Source organism: Manis pentadactyla, chromosome 1, assembly GCF_030020395.1.
Source record: "Manis pentadactyla isolate mManPen7 chromosome 1, mManPen7.hap1, whole genome shotgun sequence".
Classification (NCBI taxonomy): domain Eukaryota; kingdom Metazoa; phylum Chordata; class Mammalia; order Pholidota; family Manidae; genus Manis; species Manis pentadactyla.
In genome coordinates, this window is record NC_080019.1 from 17,256,868 (window position 1) to 17,278,291 (window position 21,424).

At 37.8% G+C, this 21,424-nt stretch overlaps 1 protein-coding gene across 2 annotated transcripts in view; it reads left to right on the plus strand.

Moving 5' to 3' along the window:
- HHIP (hedgehog interacting protein) overlaps positions 1-21,424 on the plus strand; it is an 87,489-nt gene that overhangs the window by 49,963 nt on the left and 16,102 nt on the right. For both annotated transcript variants that reach the window (XM_036889061.2, XM_036889060.2), the window contains exons 5-11: positions 4,532-4,683; positions 5,066-5,239; positions 5,817-5,960; positions 9,245-9,366; positions 11,680-11,803; positions 12,734-12,864; positions 15,848-15,929. In XM_036889061.2, the coding sequence (XP_036744956.2) occupies positions 4,532-4,683; positions 5,066-5,239; positions 5,817-5,960; positions 9,245-9,366; positions 11,680-11,803; positions 12,734-12,864; positions 15,848-15,929 (929 nt within the window). The remainder of the gene's footprint in view (positions 1-4,531; positions 4,684-5,065; positions 5,240-5,816; positions 5,961-9,244; positions 9,367-11,679; positions 11,804-12,733; positions 12,865-15,847; positions 15,930-21,424) is intronic.

Consider the following 21,424-nt stretch of genomic DNA (forward strand, 5'->3'; position numbering starts at 1 on the left):
AAAGACGTCCTCCTCATCCTAATGTCCCAAACCTGGGAATATGTTTTTTTACCTAACAAAGGGGAATTAAGGTTACAGTGCAATTAAGATTGTGAAAAGGTGACTAGGGAGATTATCCTGGATTATCTGGGTGGGCTCAATATCATCACAAATCCTTAAAAGGGACAGAGGGAGCAGAGGAGGTCAGAGCGATGCACTGTGAGAAGCAGCCAAGCCCCTGTTAGTGGCCTTGAAGTCAGAGGAAGGAAGACGCAGCCCAGGAACGCCAGAGAGCTTCTAGAAGCTGGAAAGTGGAGGGAACGATTATCTCCCAGAGGCTCCAGAAAGGAACACAGCCCCATCGACACACTGATTTTAGCTCGGTGAGACCGTGTTGGGTTATAACCTACAGATTTTAAAATAATAGATTTGTACTGTTTCAAACCACTAAATTGGTAGTAATTTTTTACAGCAGCAATAGAAAATGAATACACCTGGTATTGTATTTGAACAGTTCTCAAAGAAACTTATTTCTCATTTCTGACAGCAAGAGTTTCTAGTCTAAGAGAAGCAAAGGTTTGTTCAAATAGGGGCCCATGTTGGTCCCCAAGTCCTCTACTCCTTTCCTGGATAGGTGCCAGCAAAATGTAGGCTGAAGAATGACAAGTAATAAAGGAAATGTGATGAGCTGCCTCAGAATAAAAGTACATATTTTATAAAGAATTAAAAATACCACCACTCTGGTCTTATGTTAATTCTTAGAAACTATCTAATTTTTTGAGTGAAAAACCATTCAACTAGGGGTCTTCATTCAAAACTGTATGCTTTTGTTATATAGAGAGAATAAACTAAAAGATAGTCTTTTTTCAGAAACTCTACCTAATTCTTCATGTAATTTAGCTTTTTTCTTTTAGCCTTTTTTTCTTTTCCTTATCAAATTTTAGAGTGGAAAAACGTCAGGTGCTAGTATACTAATTAGCCTTTGTGTCAACAGTTACCCAGAATATGTCTTTACTCTCCTTCACACTTGTGTTTCAGGCCATGCACCACCAACCTCAACAAAAAAAATATCAGCATGGTAAGGAAATACAGTGGGAATGAAACAACTAAACATTTTCGTTATTTGCTTCCATGTTTCAACTCCTGGAGGGTAGGGACTGGTTGTTATCCACTGTCTTATCCCTGTGCCATGGGCAATGCCTAACACATAGTAGGTATTCAATAAATATGTGTGAATGAATGTTCAATATGAACTTTTTTGACAAGGTGGTAACAAGGAATATCTTGAATTTAGCACTGTGTTCATTTGTTTTACATTTCCATTGCTCTGTGAATATCTCAGAGCCTTTTTATAGATTACTGAACTGAAGCTAGTCACTTGCCAAAGGGTCACTAAGAGAACTATACCACAGTGAGAAATGGTGCTTCCGGTTCAGTGATACCCAGTTCTGTTCCCTAAAATACACAAATTGGCATTTCTTGAGACTGACCATTTAAAGAAGAAGAAGAAAAAAATTAACAGTAGCCACATTGTCCTCAGATGCTCACTAGAAACAGTTCAATAATTTGACATATTCTGAGAGGCATGCATGTATCTATATATAAAATTCCATAAAGCTGCACATAATGGGGGAAAGGATGGGAAGGAATTAGAAGAGAGCATGACATTGGCTTGAGGCTTTCTGCTGAGCCTGGGAGAGATTTTGCTGGCCAGTCCTGCCTCTGGGCACCCACGCTCATGCTCTGAGACTGAGGCAATGCCCTGGGGAAGACTATGTTGGAGCAGTCACGGAGGGCCCAGGGGCCTCTGGCATTGGGGCTCTAACTGATCCTGGTCCAAATGTAAACCTTCGAAGTCCAATAACGTACTTCTCCATGTGGATCTTGAAAAAGGACCCTGACTTCAAAGATAGGTCTGCATTTGAGAGGTAAATCATGATTTGTCAGTAATATGCTTTAAATAAACAAAAAAATAACTCTGAGGAGTAATTTCAGCTAAATGTATGCCCAATATTTTAATCTACTGGTAGAAGGATTATATTCCTCCTTACCAATCTGAACATTTAAGAGTCAAGTTATACTATATGACTTAAAGAGCTCATTCTGAGACACACTTTAGGATATATATATATATCTTCATTAAAGAAATATATATATATATTACATCAAATTTTTTCATCAATTTAGTTATGAAAGTATTTCTATGAAATGACAAGAGCAATTAGCCATGTTTCCAGAACAACCAGAACATTACTTTGCACTTGGAAGTTGACTTAAAAATATGAAATCATATGTAATGATTAAACAAATGAAAATCTATTAACCTGAAAAATACAGTTACTGGCATGTTTTAAATTGCTCTTTTATTTTCTTATCATTCAGTGTCTTATTCTGTTTCCGTATTTGGCACTTTAATAAATGTCAGTGGTGTTCCCACATTGATTGATTGGATAGGTGAATCTCTGAAGTGAGTGATGGCCTTATGTCACTTGTGGATTTGTTTAAATCCCTTTTCCCATCTTTCTGCAGTGCATGGATTACACATTCCTAATTCCTGTTGCCCTCCAACTCAAATTGTATTTCAGATGATTTGATTAAAAATACAAAAAAACTGCTTTCAACAAAAGCTTCTTATAGTGGAACACAAACATTCGTGAAGTGGGCATGCAGGACTTACTGTGCACTCACAGCTTTAGAGGGAAATATATTCAGAAGAGGAATTAATCACAAGTTAAATCCCACCCCTAGTCCTCCTTATATACCCATCAAGGAGGTTTAAATGTGCAGTGATTTTTCTATAATCGATCCTAGTTAGACACCCCATCTTTCAATGTCTTATAAGAAAGGAAAGAGATATTTCTTTAATGAAGATATAAGAAGAAAAACAGCAACATCAGGTCAGTATGAACATCATCATCACAAGGTCATCTGAACAACAGAGGCTTATTCATAAATCATAGTCTGAGAGCCTTACCCTTCAGTGAGATTGTTCTTCTGATTGAAATTAATATGAAGCATTCATGATATACAAATGAAGAGGTTGACTCTCTTGACAGTTGAATAATGATTTGGCAGTTCTGGGATATTTGCATCCACTTTTATTCTGTACACACTGTTAAAGTCTAAACGTTTCCACTTTGGATGGCATATGTCTGAAAGCAGTTTTTCTCTAATTCAGGAAAAAAATTAAACAGTGTTTATTTAAAGTGAATTTTCATGCCTAAAACTTTAAATTCCAAAATCCATGTAGAATGTAAGCTGCAAACAGCCTGATGCTTTGAAAGTAACACATGCCAGTCTGGGGGACAAAAGCACGTGCATGCTTCCATCCTCGAGCCTGTGTGAACCCTGTGAAGAAGCTGCAGGATTAGATATCTTTTTCCCTCCAACCCTTCTAAGGAGTAACTTGCAGCATTTTGCGGAAGGTGATGTGATGTTTAATGAAATAGCACGTGTAAGGGATGCATGCCTTAGCAGCAGCTGCGGCATTCAGTTCCTATGTCACATTTTTCACCATTTTGGACGACGCATCAGAAGACAGAGAAAGTGCTCACTGCTTACTAGAATATGAACTTCAAGCCTCTGATCTAGATAGTTTTAAGTGTTTTAATTTCATTATAGAAATTCCTAGACCTCTGTGGGATAAAACAAATACTAGGACCATATTGAGTTCCATCAAACTGAATTAGCAGAAAATAAAGATAAAATGCCTTTCTACTTAAAAACATGATGGTGTTTTAATTGTTACAGCATTTGGCATGCCTAATGTATACAATCCTTGACATTCACATAATAACAAAAGCAAGTTGTTTCAGATTTTTCTTTTATTTCCTAGTGTCCCTTTTCCTCTGCAGTATTTTCTCCCACCCCCATCCTGCCCTGGCTTTTAGCTCCCCTCCCAGTTCTCCATCCTTCTGTTAAGAAAATCTCTGACACAGTGAAAGGATGCATGTGAAAATACCTCATTTCTGTGTAGATAGGCCAAGGCTGCTGATTACCTAGCTGTGATGAACAGACCACCATCGTTGTGACAACTGATGTAGATGCCTTGAGGGTAAAACAAAGGTTTACATATTACATAAGCAATTTAACTGTTTTCTAAACATATTGCCAAGACAGTGGGAGTTGGCAGCCCACACTGTGTTTTAGGTTTTGGAGACTTGGATTAGAAGTGACTGCTGAATATGAACCTTTTTATTTGTCTTCTGTGAACTATAAGCAACCTAGTAACCCAGCAAAAAATTCTTCATAGCACTTCAACTTGCCTTCCTAGCTTCCCAAGATTACATACACAAATCACTTGACAAAAGTACCATAAGGGTCTTATGCGTAGATAACCACACAAGACAATTGTCTTGTTCTAGCCCTTAAAGAGTCCTGCAAAGTGAAATGTTTTATAATCCTTTTTTGTGCAGGAGGCAACGAAGAAAAGAAAAGAGTTTGGGCAAAGATTATCCAGAAGAAAGAAAGAGACTCTTTTGGGGTTCCAGTTGAAACACAATAGAGAACATAATTAACTTCACAATTCTTTGTGTTTTTCATTTGACTGCAGGGGGGAGATGAAAGAGGACTGCTAAGCCTTGCATTCCATCCCAATTACAAGAAAAATGGAAAGCTGTATGTGTCTTATACCACCAACCAAGAACGGTGGGCTATCGGGCCTCATGACCACATTCTCAGAGTGGTGGAATACACAGTATCCAGGTATCACTATATGCACTGAGGCACAAGCACTTTTCAATCTTACTTTCTCTTTATCTCTTAAAACGTTCTTGTTCAGAAGTTACAAATAAATATTCCTAAGGTGGCAGTAATTAAACTGTAATCTCCATTTTGCTTAAAACCCCTTATGTGTCTTTAAGGAGAATTGAGAAAAACGATAACTTTGGCACTTTTCCTTATCTTTAAACTTAAAAGCTACTTACTTCCAAAATGTGGAAAATAAAGTCATTTTTCAGTGATTTAAAATTTTGCACTCCAAGTATACGTTTCCATATTTACTTCCCTGTTTGTGCACTACTTACTTTCTAGTGGATTCACCTTGCATTTTTAACAATCGTGGTATTGTTTCCTCTGCACAATGTAGAAAAAATCCGCACCAAGTCGATCTGAGAACAGCCAGAGTATTCCTTGAAGTTGCAGAACTCCACAGAAAGCATCTGGGCGGACAACTGCTCTTTGGAGCTGACGGCTTTTTGTACATCATTCTCGGTGATGGGATGATCACACTGGATGATATGGAAGAAATGGATGGATTAAGGTAAAACAAACAAACAACAGCAGCAAAGAAAAAGGTTCCTCTTGATGTTAACATGTTTCAAGTGCCAGGAAAAAGGGCCAGAGCCAGTGAATTAAGAAATGTCTTCTGAGTTGTACCACCCTGGTTAAATATCTAACCTTTGTTAGCAGTGTCTGCAATTATAGAATGAAGAGGAATTCAATAATATGCTGATGTGATATTTTTAAAAGTCCCTAAAACAAGTTCCTGCTGTGTAGAGCATGGTATACACGTCCTGAGAGACCCTGCGCATCCACGCTGCCTTCAGCACTGGCGTAACAGACTAACACTGCCCAGGGGAACTTCTTGGGGGTCATAAAATACCTGGATTGTGGATTGGCAAAAAAATAAAGAGGCTGGAGGCAAAAAGTAGCACAGTGCTGACGCTGTAGTCTTTGGCCCCCGTGGTTTCACCTCCCACAACGTGGAATTTGCAACTTTAATAATTTTGTCTCAAATGGGGGATGATTCCCTTATCGGCAGAGCAACTTCCCTACATTTAGTTTAGGTGAAATACACAACAGGAACAAAACACTTACATCATCCTGCAATTTCTCAGTGATTTCACAGGTTCGGTGCTCCGGCTGGACGTGGATACGGATATGTGCAACGTGCCTTACTCCATACCAAGGAGCAACCCGCACTTCAACAGCACCAATCAGCCCCCGGAAGTGTTCGCCCACGGCCTCCACGATCCAGGCAGGTAAGAACACAAGCCTGTACTCTTCTCTGCTCCCAAGCCAGGCGGGGATTCAGGAACTGGGCTAACAGAGAGGGGTCCAGGCACAGAGCTGCCAAGAGTGGTGTCCAGGTTGTGCCTCTAAAATCACACCAGCTCATTTTCCAAGCACTCTTCCTTCTGTTAATGTGTGAAGCAGATTGAGAAGGCAGATTAGAAATAGAAAAAGACAAATTCATGGAGAAAAGTTCCCTTAAAGTTTTGGAGGGCTATTATTAGATAAACACTCTTCACTAGTGTAATGATTAAGTCTTTAATTGTTCAAATTCAGAGAGATAAGAAACCTTTTATCTCCTTAAACCCCTCTAAATGATCATTTCCTTACATATTAAATGGCGGTTGTAATAGTTACCTTGCAGGGATGCTGTAATGATTAAATACAAATCTATAGGTAAAGCACAAAATGGAGTGTCTGAACCACCTGGTAGGTTTTCCGTAAGTTACGTTTTTTAACTTCACTTAACATGATGATGCAGTATCAATTTGTAAGAAGCTAAACTACATGTTAACACTTTTTCACTTGAAAAATATTACAAATACTAAAGGAATTTGTGTTGACTGTTCACTATAATGAGCTGTACAGAAAGGAGCACTAAGAAATATGTAGTGAGAAATTTGGGGTACACCTAAATATGCTATGAAGTGTAATATAGCAATTCTCTGATGAAAGCTTTATCTAACTTGTGGTCTGTTATTCATACTAAGGGATATTTGGCCACATTCATTCATTTACTAGCTAAGTTATTATTGCAATTTAATGCTTATTGAGTGTTCACTATGTGCAAGGTGAATATTTCTCAGACTTTTTATTTTTATAATCCCTCATGCCCTTCATCTCCCCTCCATCTAAGTCCAAGACTACAGCTCATTTCCTTTTTGGCATCTCAGCAGATCTTAAAATCTGTGCGACAGGGAATACTTAAGGTGGGCTCAGGATGTGGACGAAACTGTCACATTCCATTCCTATAGCCCAGAACTCACAGATACTGCCACAAAATAGCACTTTGAAGTTGAGCAGCTTGAGTCACCGCAATCCCACTGGAGCTTTCGCGCGACCTCTCCCGGGGTCCTGGACCCGAAGTGCAGAAACGCAGGGTGAGGCGCTTCACAGACCTTACACAGGGCAGGATGCCTGCGCACTGTGGAGTCTTACCTCCTCCTGCGGTGGAGGGCTGAAGCAAACCCCCGCCTCCCTCCGTGAGTATTTCAGGCAGAGGAAGATGTAATAAAGCAGAAAGGAAACTAAAATAATTACTGGCTAAAAGTAAAACTGATTTTTATTAAGTCCCTTGGTGCAACGTGCTGCACTGTGTATCTTGTGCACATTATCTCATTTATGCCTCTCACCATGCTCTGTGACAGCTGCCATCAGCCATCTCCCCGCCTAATTTTTTAAGACTTTTAAAGCACTTTTAAGTTCACAGGAAAACTGAGCAGAAGTACAGAGATTTCCCATATATTTCCAGCCCCCACACATGCACAGCCTTCTTATCAACACCCCCCACCAGAGTGGTACGTTGTTACAACTGGTGAACCTACATGGGCACGCCATGACCACCCAAACTCCGTAATTTACATTAGGGTTCATTTAGTATTGTACATTCTGTGGGTGGGACACATGTATCCACCATACAGTTTCACCCAGAGAAGTTGTACTTTTTTATATATAAAAACTAAAAGTTAGAAGGGTCAAGTGGTTCTCAGTGGACCTAGTGTTCAGCCAGAACGAGACTTGGTGGTCCCCAGCACCCCCACCTTCGGGAAACCTGGCCTTTCCTTCCAGACTTGCTATTTCTTCTTAGACAAAGGTCCAACCTTTTTTTTGTCATAGTTGCTCCGTCTTCAAAAGAAAGGCTATACAGGAAAACTTTCTCACTTGGTATGAATTTAGTGCCATACAGAGTGAGAACTGGAGTCCTAGCACGTCTGTGCCATGATCCCTGCCAGGCATTGTATTCTGTGACTCACTGAATGAAAGAGGACAATAAAGGGACTGTTGCCACAGAACGGCTAACCCATTCCTGGTAGGTCAGGCTTATAGTTTTCCTCATATGAATGGGATCATTGGGAAGCAACGGGTTTTGTTTCATTTTTGTTGTTGTTTAAATAATCGCTACATATGACTCTTATGTCTCTTCAGCCCCAGAACCTATTCTCAGATTGTGCAATTTTTTAATGTGTTTAACACCCTAATGGCTTTAAGTTACTAATGTATTTTGTTGGTCTGAAACAGTGATTCCAGCGTGATGATTTTGTCTTCAGAACATTGGACGATGTCTAGAAGCCTTTTTGGTTTTCACAGCTTGATAGAGGCATTCATGCTACTGGCATCTAGTGCATGGAGGCCAGATGGTGCTCAGTATCCTACGGTACTCGGGACAGCGCCTCCACACACACACACACGCCACCCCCCCCACCCCCCCACCCCCCCCCCCAAAGAATTATCTGGCCCAACTGTCAATAAGGCCAAGGCTGAGAAACCTAAAAACAATGCAACACTGTTTTCCACATCTGTGAGAACTTCAGAAATTGCATTGTTCCACTTCGTTCCTTCCCAACCCAAAGTTCCTCACGCCCAGTCCTCACTGACTTAAACAATTCAACAAATATAGAGCCCTGTGTATATTCCTGGCTGGCTTTGAACTAGGTTAACAGAAATACAGTGATAATGAAGCTGGAAGTGGTACCTCTCCTCCTGGGGTTCATGGCAGTGGCTTAACTCACAGAAATATTTTGGCCCCAGATTAGGGGTACCATGAAGACCGTGCCAATGTAAAAGACCACATTGGTTGTGGGGACCAGCTTCATTTTATTCCCTAAACTGGAGTGCACACTTTCCTCTGTTAGAGCAGTCTGAGCTTTAGGATATAGCAATTCCATGTAAGAAACACAAAAAACTAATACTATAGCCAATTCTATATTGTGTGTTGCAGATGTGAGCTGATAATGGCACTGACTCTTACACATTGCCAGTGTATTACATGTGATATTCCTTAACAGCAGACTAACAGAGGGTTTAAGGCAGTGTGCACATTCACACTGGCAGGAGATACCAAGAGAAATTATGAAATATTCTCCAGAGATCATTTAGCTTCAGCAGAGTAAACAGACACATCAAGATGTTTCTTTCAGAGGTTTCTAGAGGATCCTTGCCAGCCCACAAGGGATTCCTATGTCAGGAATATGCAGTCTGAGTTTGGAAGATCCCTGGGAGGAATTCATGGGTGTCCCCTTCTTTTGTTGTACAGATGTGCTGTGGACCGACATCCCACTGATATAAATGTCAATTTAACAATACTTTGCTCAGACTCCAATGGAAAGAACAGATCATCAGCCAGAATCCTACAGATTATAAAGGGGAAAGATTATGGTAAGTAGAGCGTAATTTGTTGATTAGGTTTAGTTTGGGCTTTGTTTTATTTTAGTACATTAATGAAGAAAAGGATTTCTGCAAAATGAGCATTTGAGAAAGCATAAAAACACTGTCCTAACAGTGGTGAAGCAGTAAATTGCTCACTTTTTAAAGGTCCAGTGACTCTTACAAGCCCTAGGGGTTCCATTTGGGTAATTACCTTTCCCACGGCTTGAATGGTGCTCTGTGGGTCCAAAAATTTTAATGGACCTTCAGAAATTAGCAGTTTATATTTTGCTCATCTGAGAAGCAAAATGAATAACTTCTATTTATTTAATATATAAGAGAGAGCTTGTGTTAGCATCTAGATACAGAGGAAAAAATGTGTCAAAGGTAAGAAATTTCTCAGTGACGAACATACTAGCCTCAGCAATGAGGAAAATTAGCAGGGTTTTAAGAAAGAATGTGATTTTTTTAAAGTGTATTTTAGAGAAAACAAAATAATAGACTTGTAAAAACACTTATTTACCTAAGTCTTAGAAATGGGATGTTAAGGCATTATTTTTAATAACATGATTACTAGAGTATTTTGAAAAATGCATATACAAAAATAAAGTTGGATGATAATGAAGTCCAAAAAGTTGGATAATAATGAAGTCCAAAAAACTTAATGTTTTTCTATGTTTTAGTATTTACTTCTTTTGGAGGAAGCAATATATCAAATCGTATTATGTCAGGGAACATGGTAGATTAAGATTATTAAATTGATTGCTTCTCCTATTTACTCATTCAATACAGATATTTATTTAGCACCAGGAATAAAGCAGCTGTGTTAGTTCATGTGGTATTCAGTTATTTTACTTCATTTTTTTCCCCCAGGTATTCATGTATGTGTGTGTACATCTTATAAAAGCCAAACCAAAATATAATGTGGTTTGAAAAAAAAAAATCTAATGAGTCACTAGCTAGATGGAATTTTGGCTAAATTTGTAGATTAAACTGAATTTATAATCACATTAATTGGGGTTTGGCTGAAACTGGCTGTTATAGTGGCAGCCCTACATTTATGTATTAAAACACATCCACAGAATCCTCTCATAAGTATACATATAGCAAATCACCATGATGTAAACTTTAAATATCTTACAATTTTGTGTCAGTTATACCTCAAAAAAGCTGGGGGGAAAAAACCCAACACATCCACAGTGCTTCCTACATGCCGGCCCCTGTAATCAGCACTTCAGAAACTGTACTCACTTCATTGCCAGAACCTTATGGGATAGGCACTATTATCGGCCACATTGTACAGATAAGGAAACTGAGACAGAGAGAGGTTAACAACAACATGGCAGGGTCTGGATTTGGACCCAGGCAGTCTAACTCCAGAGTTCATAACCTTAATCAGTCAATTATGCTACCTCTCTGTGTACCGGTCATTTAAAACTTACCTTTTCTACTTTTTGGAATATCATATTCACCATCAACACCTGGGGAGGGGGAGGGCTTTAAAATTTCTATCTTTCCACAAAAGCTTTTACCTAAAATACTGCCCTTTAACAGCTTCCTATTTGACATTAAGTATGTCATAAGTAATTTTCATATTAATTTGCAGCTGGCATTTGATATTTTCCATTGCAGTTAGCATCCATGTATTCAAGTGTATAGTGACATGCATGGAAAGATTGAGATACATGACTATACATATGTAATCCAAAAGGAATGACCGCAGTAGACTTTGTTAACCACACAACTTCAGAAACAAAAGTATTAAAATATTTAAAATGAAAATATTACTTGACTAAGTGACAATGTTTTTAAATGCATGACAGATATGGTTTTAAAGACCTTTTATGTACTATAATTTTATTTTCATTAATGTATGTACTTTAAAACATTTTATATGACTTGGCAGAGATCTGGCTCAACTTACTAAATATATGCAGAAGCATTTCTACGAAGAATTCAATATGGAAAAAATTAACTATTATTTTTTGAAGTACTTTGGTTCCACATAAATAACTATGATATCCAAAATATCCAGATTCTAATTTCATTGAAAATTTGGTATGTCTTAGCAATTATAATAAAAGTAAGCATTTGCAGAGCATTCCCATTTCAGTAAGCTGTACATGAAAGCCCTTTAAATGTTATACTATTTCAGCAAAGGGAGTAATTATTTTCACTAAATATCTATAGCAAGGATTCATCTTGTGCATCGTGGAACACGTTTCAGACTTAAAGTAAATTACTGTAATAACTGTTGCTTGGCTTACATTACTTTTACTTTATGAAAATATGTTTCATTTGATCTAATGCTATGTTTCTTTCCAGAAAGTGAGCCATCACTTTTAGAATTCAAGCCATTCAGTAATGGTCCTTTAGTTGGTGGATTTGTTTATCGAGGCTGCCAGTCTGAAAGACTGTACGGAAGCTACGTATTTGGAGACCGTAATGGGTAGGTTTCCTGATACCACAATTTGATATATCAAATAACATATCCATTAATTAGTGGGCAACATGCCATAAAATATCCCATTGATTTTCTTCCTTTGGGGGTCAGGTCTGGGACACACATAAATATTATTTCCTTTTAGTTCCACTACATGTGGTGGTTTCATTAAAAAAAAAAACTTCCCAAGAAGGCTTTTTAGACAAACTCGATCAAGTTCATAAAATAGCTTTTAAGGGCAGAGAAGTCTTCAGATGGACTTTTCATTTTATGTAAGCACTTCCCTTCATCCTTAACATAAATTTATCATGATAATGAGTAATTTGAAAACGATTGTTCTACATGAGTTGTATAGTTTTAAAATTATCTTGGAAGGCTAAGAAATTTTGTTTTAGCCAGACTCAGGACTTTTGGCAACAGAATTTGTCTCTATTGGTAGGAGTACTACAAAATTAAAATTTCACCTAAGTTTTAGAGGTCATATTGCGGATAAATGCAAGAAACTCTAATGAAACCCAAATTAAGAATCTTGTTTCCCTAAGTCGCTGGCATTCAGGCGTATCGCAGAGCTGAGCTGCTTGATCACGAAAAGGAGCAAGAAAAGCGCACTGATCCCATGATCTTCCCCCTGCCCGTCTCTCTGATTACTAGCACATCATGGAGTCTAGTCCTGGAGAGGAACTATCATTCTCTGGATGAAGGGGAGGGCTTTTCTCATTCGCAGGTACTTTTAGTGCCCCCCTCCAAACACAGTATTATCTTTCAGTACGTTCTCTCCACATGGGCATCTCACAGTATTCACATGTCTTATGGACTTATTTTCTCCCTAAGAAGCCAGGTCTGTGGCACAACAATGATTCATTGTGAATTTTATTCTATTCTGCTTTAAGCCAAAGCAAGTTTTCACTGAAAGTTTATGGTGTGTTTTGGTTGTAGGAATTTCTTGACTCTCCAGCAAAGTCCTGTGAGCAAGCAATGGCAAGAAAAACCGCTCTGTCTTGGGAACAGTGGGTCCTGCAGAGGTTACTTTTCAGGTCACGTTTTGGGATTTGGAGAAGATGAGTTAGGTATGGTATGAGCTATTTCTGTTAAGTTCTGCTCTCACTTCCTTGCTCAAGAGTCTTTGCTCTGCCTGAAGAATAAGGATAACAGGCTCATCCTCCATGTGTAACCTTACAGCAAAGATGACCTGCTGTAGAGTTTCGCAGTGGTCCAGTTATATATTCCCTTCCAGGAACCTTTCTCTGGGAGTCTTTAAGTCTTATTTCTGCTCCAGAATATAAAAGTAACAAAAGCAGGAAAGTAGGAACAGGAACAAAAGAAATTTTTGAGTCCTGAGGAGAGAAAATTTTAAATGTCTTCTGATATTTTTAATGTATTTGCATCATTTGTTGATACTCAGCATCTGAAAACCTTTCCACTTATTCATGTCTCTTGGAATAATTAAAAAATATGTTGCCATCTGGAGTTCACTAAATCCTCTATTTCCTAATTTTTTATTTTTTGCCCATCAGGGCATGAAATTGGTGTGAGATTATTTGAGTTTGTAGATCTGCTTTCCTACAGAATAGGAATGGTTTTTTTCATTGATGATCTAAAGGATACCATATATTTGCTGGTATGTTATCAAAATATATGCAACTTAACAAGCAAGAAGATGTTGAAATTGGAATGTGATCAACTGAAGACGAAAAATGCTAAAAAACAATATCCTAACATAAACCATGGCTTCTTGCTCCTTTTGCCTCAGAAATGAATTACTAGATTATTAAGAAAGAAGAGTTGTATTTCCCATCCAATCAGAATGTTGTCTCTCAAAGTCCAGATTTGGTTTCCCTACATCAAATAGAGAACTCCCAGAAATAGTTCATGGCATTCACCTAAGGTTAACAAAGGACTTAGATAAGATTCCTGAAACACGTAACACACAATGCAGAACCACAGGGATATAATGATTCAAAGAAGCCCAGCTTGTCCTCTTCTTATTCCAGTATTGAAAGCATTTTACAATTAATTTTCCCTTGATGGTCTCCTGCCCCACTCAAAGGAACCAGAAGGATGCTCTTTGCCACTTAAATCCTCTGTAATGTAAATTTCATTGGCAAACGGATTCTAGAATATACTTTAGGATTGAAGTATTTGGAGCAGATTTAGAGGTGACTGTTCAGATGCTGGGAGTACAGCATGTTGATTTCCCCAGACCTTACTACAAATGACTTACCATCATGCACCCTATTAGCATCATCAACATTTGGTTAACATACCCAAACATATATCTACGTTTAATACCATGCTGGGAGCTGAACCAGCCAATGAAGCACACACGATGCTTACTGACCGAAAGCTACAGCATCGGGTGTACTTTATAATTAAAAATAAATAGGCTGTCACTAAATTACACTTTAATGTGAGACTCTTTGGCTTTATTTAAGAACCATATAAGAAAATGAATAGGTTTTTGCATGTTTTTGAAACAATAAGTGTTGAGAGCTGTTTTTACTATGTTCTTTTTATAAAATCAGGAGGACTCGTTGTAAGGATTAAATGGGGTAAACTATGTAAAGTACTTGACGAAATAAGTATTTGCTTTTTCACTTACATTCCTTTGCTTTCTAACTTCATTTCTATTTTTTCTGTTGTGTCTGTGTTTTTAGTATAAACCCTTTAATATACTCTTCAGAAGTAAGAAAGTAGTAGGGTATGTTTAATACACAATAATACAGTGGGATAGAAAAGTATTGACTAAATCAAAGACTATTGCATGAGTGAGAATCATATATCTTACAGCCTTATAAGTATATAATCATAAATACAGCTTATAATTCCCTATTTATGGGATTCATTCTATGCAATGAATCATATGGAAATAGTGGTAATAAACAAGAGTGGTTTTCTCCTAACAGAGTTTTTTAAACATTGTATTTCATCATCAGTAACACAGCCTCACACCAAGAATTAGAAAGGTAGATTGGGACTGAGCATCAGGGTTTCTCTCTTCCCAAATATTTACTTTAATACATTTTATTTTAAAACTAAAAAATTAAAAAGAATTCCATCTGGCCTAAAATTATCAAATAACAGTAACAACTTTGTAACCAAATCTTTCAATCTTGGGCAGAATAAATCAAGATAAAACATACCATCAATACTCATTCTACAAATATTTATTAAGTACCTATTCTGTGCAAAGCTCTAAGTGTTGGGCATATGGTAGCAAATAAAGAATCATGAAATTTATATTCTAAAGGAGATAGATAGACATAAAGTATATAAATAAAAATAAATATCGCTGTTTTAAATATACTGTATGCCAATTGGTAATAAGTGCTTTGGAGAAAAATCTAGTTGTAGAGAGAGAGAAAGATTGCTAGGGTAGGGGAAAGTACGGTTTTAAATACAGTTTTAAAGTACAGTCAGGAAAGATGATATTTAAGCACAGACTTGAAAGAGGGGAAAAGGTCAATCTAATGGAGATCCACTGAAAGGCAGGAGCCTGTGACAGGAGCTGGGACAGATGGTGAGACAAGGGGAGCCCTAGCCAGTGGGGACCCGTGACAGCAGCCTGGGCCCAGAGCACACCAAGAGGCTAGTGAGGCTAAAGAGGAGTGAAAAAGAGGGCAAAACATTGCACATGAGGCTAGAGCGATAAGAAGGGACATTGTAGGCTACGCTCAGGACTCACTTTTGCTCTGAAAGAGATTAGAAGCCCTTGGAAGGTGTGTGACCCAGTTTGCATGATCTAACCTACTTTAAAGGAACTGTGTGGCTGATACGTTGAAATTAAATGTAGAAGAAGAAGGACAGGAGAACGGAGACCAGTTAGGAGACTCTTGCCATAATCCGGGGGAGAGATTAATACCTGCTTGCCCTGGAATAGTAGTGGGATGTGGAGAGAGTGATCGGAATACGGATGCCCTGTGAAGGTAGATTTCTGAAACTCCTTTGCAATATAAATATAAAATATCTATTTATATAAAATATCTGCTTAGGCAATAGGAAGTAAGGTCTTATAATACTGTGAATTAACTTCCTGTGTTTCTCTTTTCACAGGTGAAGTTTACATTCTGTCAAGTAGTAAAAGTATGACCCAGACTCACAATGGAAAACTCTATAAAATTATAGATCCTAAAAGGTGAGATCTTTTTATATTCTTTTAATTCAAGTAATATTCTTCTCCAAAGTGTTTTAGTGCATTCCAGTTAGGGACGGATGAACTGCAGTTAGCAGTTGACAGAGGTGAACATTTCTGCCCTGTCTGTATGCTAAGCGCTGTCCTGAGAGGACCCTCAGCTCCAGTCTATGAAGGCAAGATCTGCCTCCACTGAACTTTAACAGCTTTACTGCCACCACACATTCATGTCGTTCTTGCAGCTCTCAGAGAGCAGCGCCGTATTTGTGGAATCAGTGTCCCCAGCTAAATGCTGCAGGAGGAACCTGGTGTATGAGGTGGTTGCTTCAGCTCTCATGTTGGAGGCAATAAACCCTCTTTTTCTTTCCGGAAAACTAGAAGCATGCTGGCAGACATCACAGCTGCTTGGTATGATTTTTTGTTAGGTAATCAAGAAAAGTTATTTCGGCAGTTCAACATCTGAGTCTCATTTCAAAACTCCCTGGAAGCTCATAGGTCTCATGCAGGCTTCTGTGACTATACAAGTGAAACTGAAGAAGTATTTTGTTATTTACCTCAGCAAGAGGAAGATTTGAATGTTTTAATCCTTTAAAGAATATATTAATCCTTGCTTCTCTCCACCCACCCAACTTCAACATACACGACTTTCAGATTATCTTGAATCATACAAAATTAGTTGTTCATTTCATGGATAAAACAGGAACTTTCAGAAGCGGCTAAAATGATATACTGTCAAACATGTATTAGTCATAAGTGTAGAAACAACTATTATAGAATCTAAGTATCCTCACAGATAACAACTACTGTTGAACACCAGTAGTTGAGAGTCCCTAGCTATACGTGCTGTGAATTTCATATTCTTCTGTACCAACATCTCTTCAAGAGCCCCTGTGCACATTTAAATTCCTGAGTTTCAAATCTCCTTCAGAAGACTAAATTTTAATAACCTGAAAAGTTTACTAAAAGCATTAATTTAGTTCCATTTAAAAAGTGTACATGTTAGTTCTAAATTCTGTATGTTTTTCTGAAACAAGTTGCCAAGGAACAAAATGGAGATTCTTACCCCTTTTCCATACCACAACACACCATCACCCCTGAGAAAAACAGAGGTTGACACTGGTGCTGCAGTACAAAAAGAGGAATAAGCAATTCTGAATGGCCTCTCCACAGTATCGCATATATTCATCCATCATCCAGCGATAGCGTTCCTTCCCTGTTTGACAGCACACATTTTCTTTCACTTCAGGGAAGCACCCACCTGTACACGGTAGGGGTTCCTTTCCTCCTTAAGGGTAAATCTAATGTCCTCTGGGAGAAGCAACGAATGAAAAAAAAATACCAGACACTTTGATGATGGTTGCAGCTGGCAATATAAAGAACAAAAATCAAGTTAATGTTAATTCATAAAATACCAGCATCCTAATGATTCATAAAGGAGATCTGGAGATTTCACTCAGATCCAATGCCATTAGTTTCAAAACAGTTATTGTTATTCCATTAAGTTTGTCAAAATTAATATGCTTTTACAACCTTCCTGGTAGTATTATAATTAATTCTCCCTCCTCGAAAAATCTCTCACTCTTCATCTGGATTGTTTAGTCTGTTGGGTGCATGGAGGTGAATTTTACACCTTCAGTCCATTATTAGTATCTAATTACCAGGGTTGCCGTAAGGGGCCTTGGCTTTGTGATCTTAGGACCTCCTCTAGTAGGGTGGTCTCACAGTGACATACCTGAAAGGCCTGACTGCTCATTATGGTGCCTGTTTCTGGCGAGTTGTGTCATGTGTGAGGCCAGGGTTAAGATGTGTGTTTGGTTTTCAGAAGGTGGGGGGAGGAGCAGCGGCCCAAAGACACTGTCCTTGTGCACAGGCCTGGGCATAAATTCCAAAATTAAACTGACTATAGGAAAACAAATGTTTTCATAAACGCTTGTTGGGAGCCTCATGCTGTTTCGATTTGGGTGCCAACGTTTGTTATTACAGCATTTCTCCCTAGATGAGTTGACGTGCTGTAGAAGCAGACACTTCAGTGTATGAGAACGGGGTTATTTTGGAAACACGAGCTAATTACTGGCCTGGCAGAGTTCAGGGCGTTTGCTTCAGAGCAAAACTGCTTTTCTAAAACTTTTGAGGGAGGATTTAAAGAAAGAGTTTCATCAACTGAAAAACTGATACATAGACATGTCTTGTATCAAAATCTAACTCACATTAAAATCTCAGGTTAATTGTGTTCTTGCAGAGGGGTCCCCAGACTTGTTAGAGTAATATTTTTCAGAATAACTTTCAAACATCAATTTCTTCAAGGCCCTGGAAGAGAATGACAATAAATTCTAAAATTTTTATATCTTATATTACATATCATACAAGTTACATTCTCACCCACGATAGTGTTTATGTTTTTTCTGTTTTTCCCTACACACACATATAAGAAAGATGAGGGAATTTATAAACTGTATTCAATATTCTTAAGTCATTTTGGCAAAAGTAGATGTGATTCCAGAATTACTACCTCAGTCTGTAAGGACAATTTGGTCTGAAGATACATGTTACATAATCATTTACATGTTTAAACCATTTACAGTAGGCATCTTTCTCAGAAAAGGATGGCAAGATAACAATCATAATGCCATTATGTGTTATAAAAATCAAATGCCATTATTTATAATTAAAAAAAGATAATAAGAGGACAATCAGAATTCCAATAAGGCTTACCTAGAACCCAGGAGTTATTTAAAGAGAAAGCAGAAAAGGGATGAATTTTGCCTCCAGGTTGGAACATCGAACACAGTTCAGGAATCCTTTCAGAGGGAGAAGGGTCACCTCTCATGGCAGAGGAGAGTTAGGATCGAATCAGAATCAATCACCCAACTGGATGGACCAACTTACTGGGTCCCAGAAAGTCTCTAATACCTGGGACTTAGCTCCAATACTCAAACTAGGGCTTCTGCATGCGCTAGTTTGGGGCGCTCCTTTGGCCAGCAGTTCCAGAAAACAGATCTCAATACATTGCACCTCGGAATTGGGCAATGATTAAGGCTCACTTAGTAATACCATCTGAAACAAACTACCAGTTGGACTAGAAGTGCGTCTATCCTAGTAGGACAGGGAATCAATTGGTCTTGTTTCTGAATCTTGCCCATCAGTAAAGTATAGATGATCATTCTGCCCCTGCCTCTGTCTGTAGAACACTATGAAGATAATTAAATAATACATTTTAAACATATTAAATGTTTTAGTATTGTTGCGGTTCATTCCATGCATTGAAGAATTATTTTCAGGTGATCTCTCAACCTTTAAGGTTGTCTTAGCTCCAAAAATAGGGTAGAGGTGCTCTTAATACCTAGTCTTCAGATGTCTAAGTCATGGCTTGGATACTGGCTCTTCATTAAATCTCTTCAGAGTCAAGCTAATGTTTTTGGGGGATAGAAATTACGGAATTCTAACAGTTATATATCCTCCAAGCTTTTATTTTTATAGAACACAAATTTTTCCCACACTGTGGATGAAGATTCTTTCATTTTTATTTCAGATGAACTTAAACCAAATGACCTTTTTATTATTATTATTATTACTTTAAAACATTTCGAGGTTATTTCTCTGGGAATTTGTAAATCAAGCTCGTTCTTAATCACTTAATTACTATGCACCCAGTCTTAGTATAGTTTTAACGTATTGCTTATCTGTTCCTCCACCAAGCCACACAGACCATTCCCTTAATATCTTTTAAATTAACCATGCAAATTCCAGGCTTGGGGGTCATTGCACAGAACTGTTGTAGCCCCAGACTCCTGAGTGACCAATATCAAAAACTGCTCCTCATGCCTCCTCCTCTCTCTGCCCCGCCATGGCCCTCCTTACTGCCCTTTGTTTATTTTTTTCTTAATATATTCATTCAACTTCTTATTGTACTGGATGCTGAAGACTGCTGTTTTCAAAAAAATCACTTCATAAGAGGAAATCAGTTCTGTTTATCCTTTGCATACATCTCAGGGAGCTGGCAGGCAGCTCTGCCACCCTAAATAAAGTCATGCATAATAGAGAGGCTTTAGCCCAATAAGCCAGTCTACTCCCAATTCATCAGTCAGAGTTTTATGCAGGTGGCCCCCCTAGGTTGATAAATCCCCACAGTGCCTGTTGACCCAGCTGCCAAGTCCTCTTGCTGCAGGCGGTGTTTTCATGGCCACCCTGACAGTAATACAAACTGTTTAGCAGCTCCATTGACCTTTCAGCTATTAACAGGGACACGGGTTCCACTAGGGACTAGTTTTCAAACATGACAGAATTTCTTAACAGTAGAGGTCATGAACAAGTATACGCCCTATAAAATCCATTCAGCATAGTGGGTTTGAAGCCTAAAAGACAAGGAAGCATGTTCCACATTTTTGCTATTTCTACATATCCAATAACTGAAAGTAGATAGATAGTTATCTGCCGGTTTATATTTTATTCTTAATATACTATATTTTATGTTGTGGTGCACAATACGTTTTTAACAAATGCTTTCCAAACTGCCATGTAGCATCTGAAATTTTAAAAATATATTACAAAAGAATGAGATAAGATCAAATTAAAAACTTCTAATGAATGGGTGAGCATGCGTATATAATATTTGGTAATGGCCTAAGTATAAATGGAATTTTATTCTTACTTTACCAAGATTCACATAGGTGTATATATTACAAACACACACTTAAACACACTCAGGCAATCTATATAATGTTATGGCAAGCCATCACCTATTTTTAAATAATAGAAAATATTACATAATTTTTGGAAAAAACATGTATCTAAATGATCATGTTTTTAAATGCTTATCTAAGATCTCTGATATGTATATCTTACTTCCTGGAGATGTGACATATGACCACAGCATTCAAAAAAAATTCTGCTTTATGTTAATTATAATCTCTCTTAAACTATGCATTTTGAATGTTGGAATATCAATTCCTGGAGTAATTATACAGATTGCTAGAAAACTTGATTGAATTGTCACTTACAAATGGCAAATCTGTTAAAAAGATACAAAATGAAAAATATGAATAATGAAGGATACATTCTTCAAAATGAGACTCATTTGTAAAAATCAAAACCTCTTAAAAGCATTTCTTTTTAATTCCCATGCTTCTCCCTGGCCTGGAACAATGGTGGAAGTCTGATATTATTAGACTTTCTGAATATTTTATACTCTTATTGTAAGGCCATGTATCATGAGATAGTTCAGTACTTGAGAGAAAGGAAGATTTAATCTTGCATAAGACACAAAAATTTGTGAAAATATGTTTTTCTAGAAGACATATTTTTTATAGAAAAAACCCACATCTTAGCATCTTATCCTTTATTAACTTATTTTAGTTGAGTTTAAAGATCTGTTGTTGCTTAAATAACTTGTTTCTGTCAACACAGACTAATGAATCAAAAAGTGTAACATCAAAATTTAGGAATTTGTCACCTTAAGAATCTTCACAGAGAATTTAAACTGACACTTTTGTGCTCTTTTA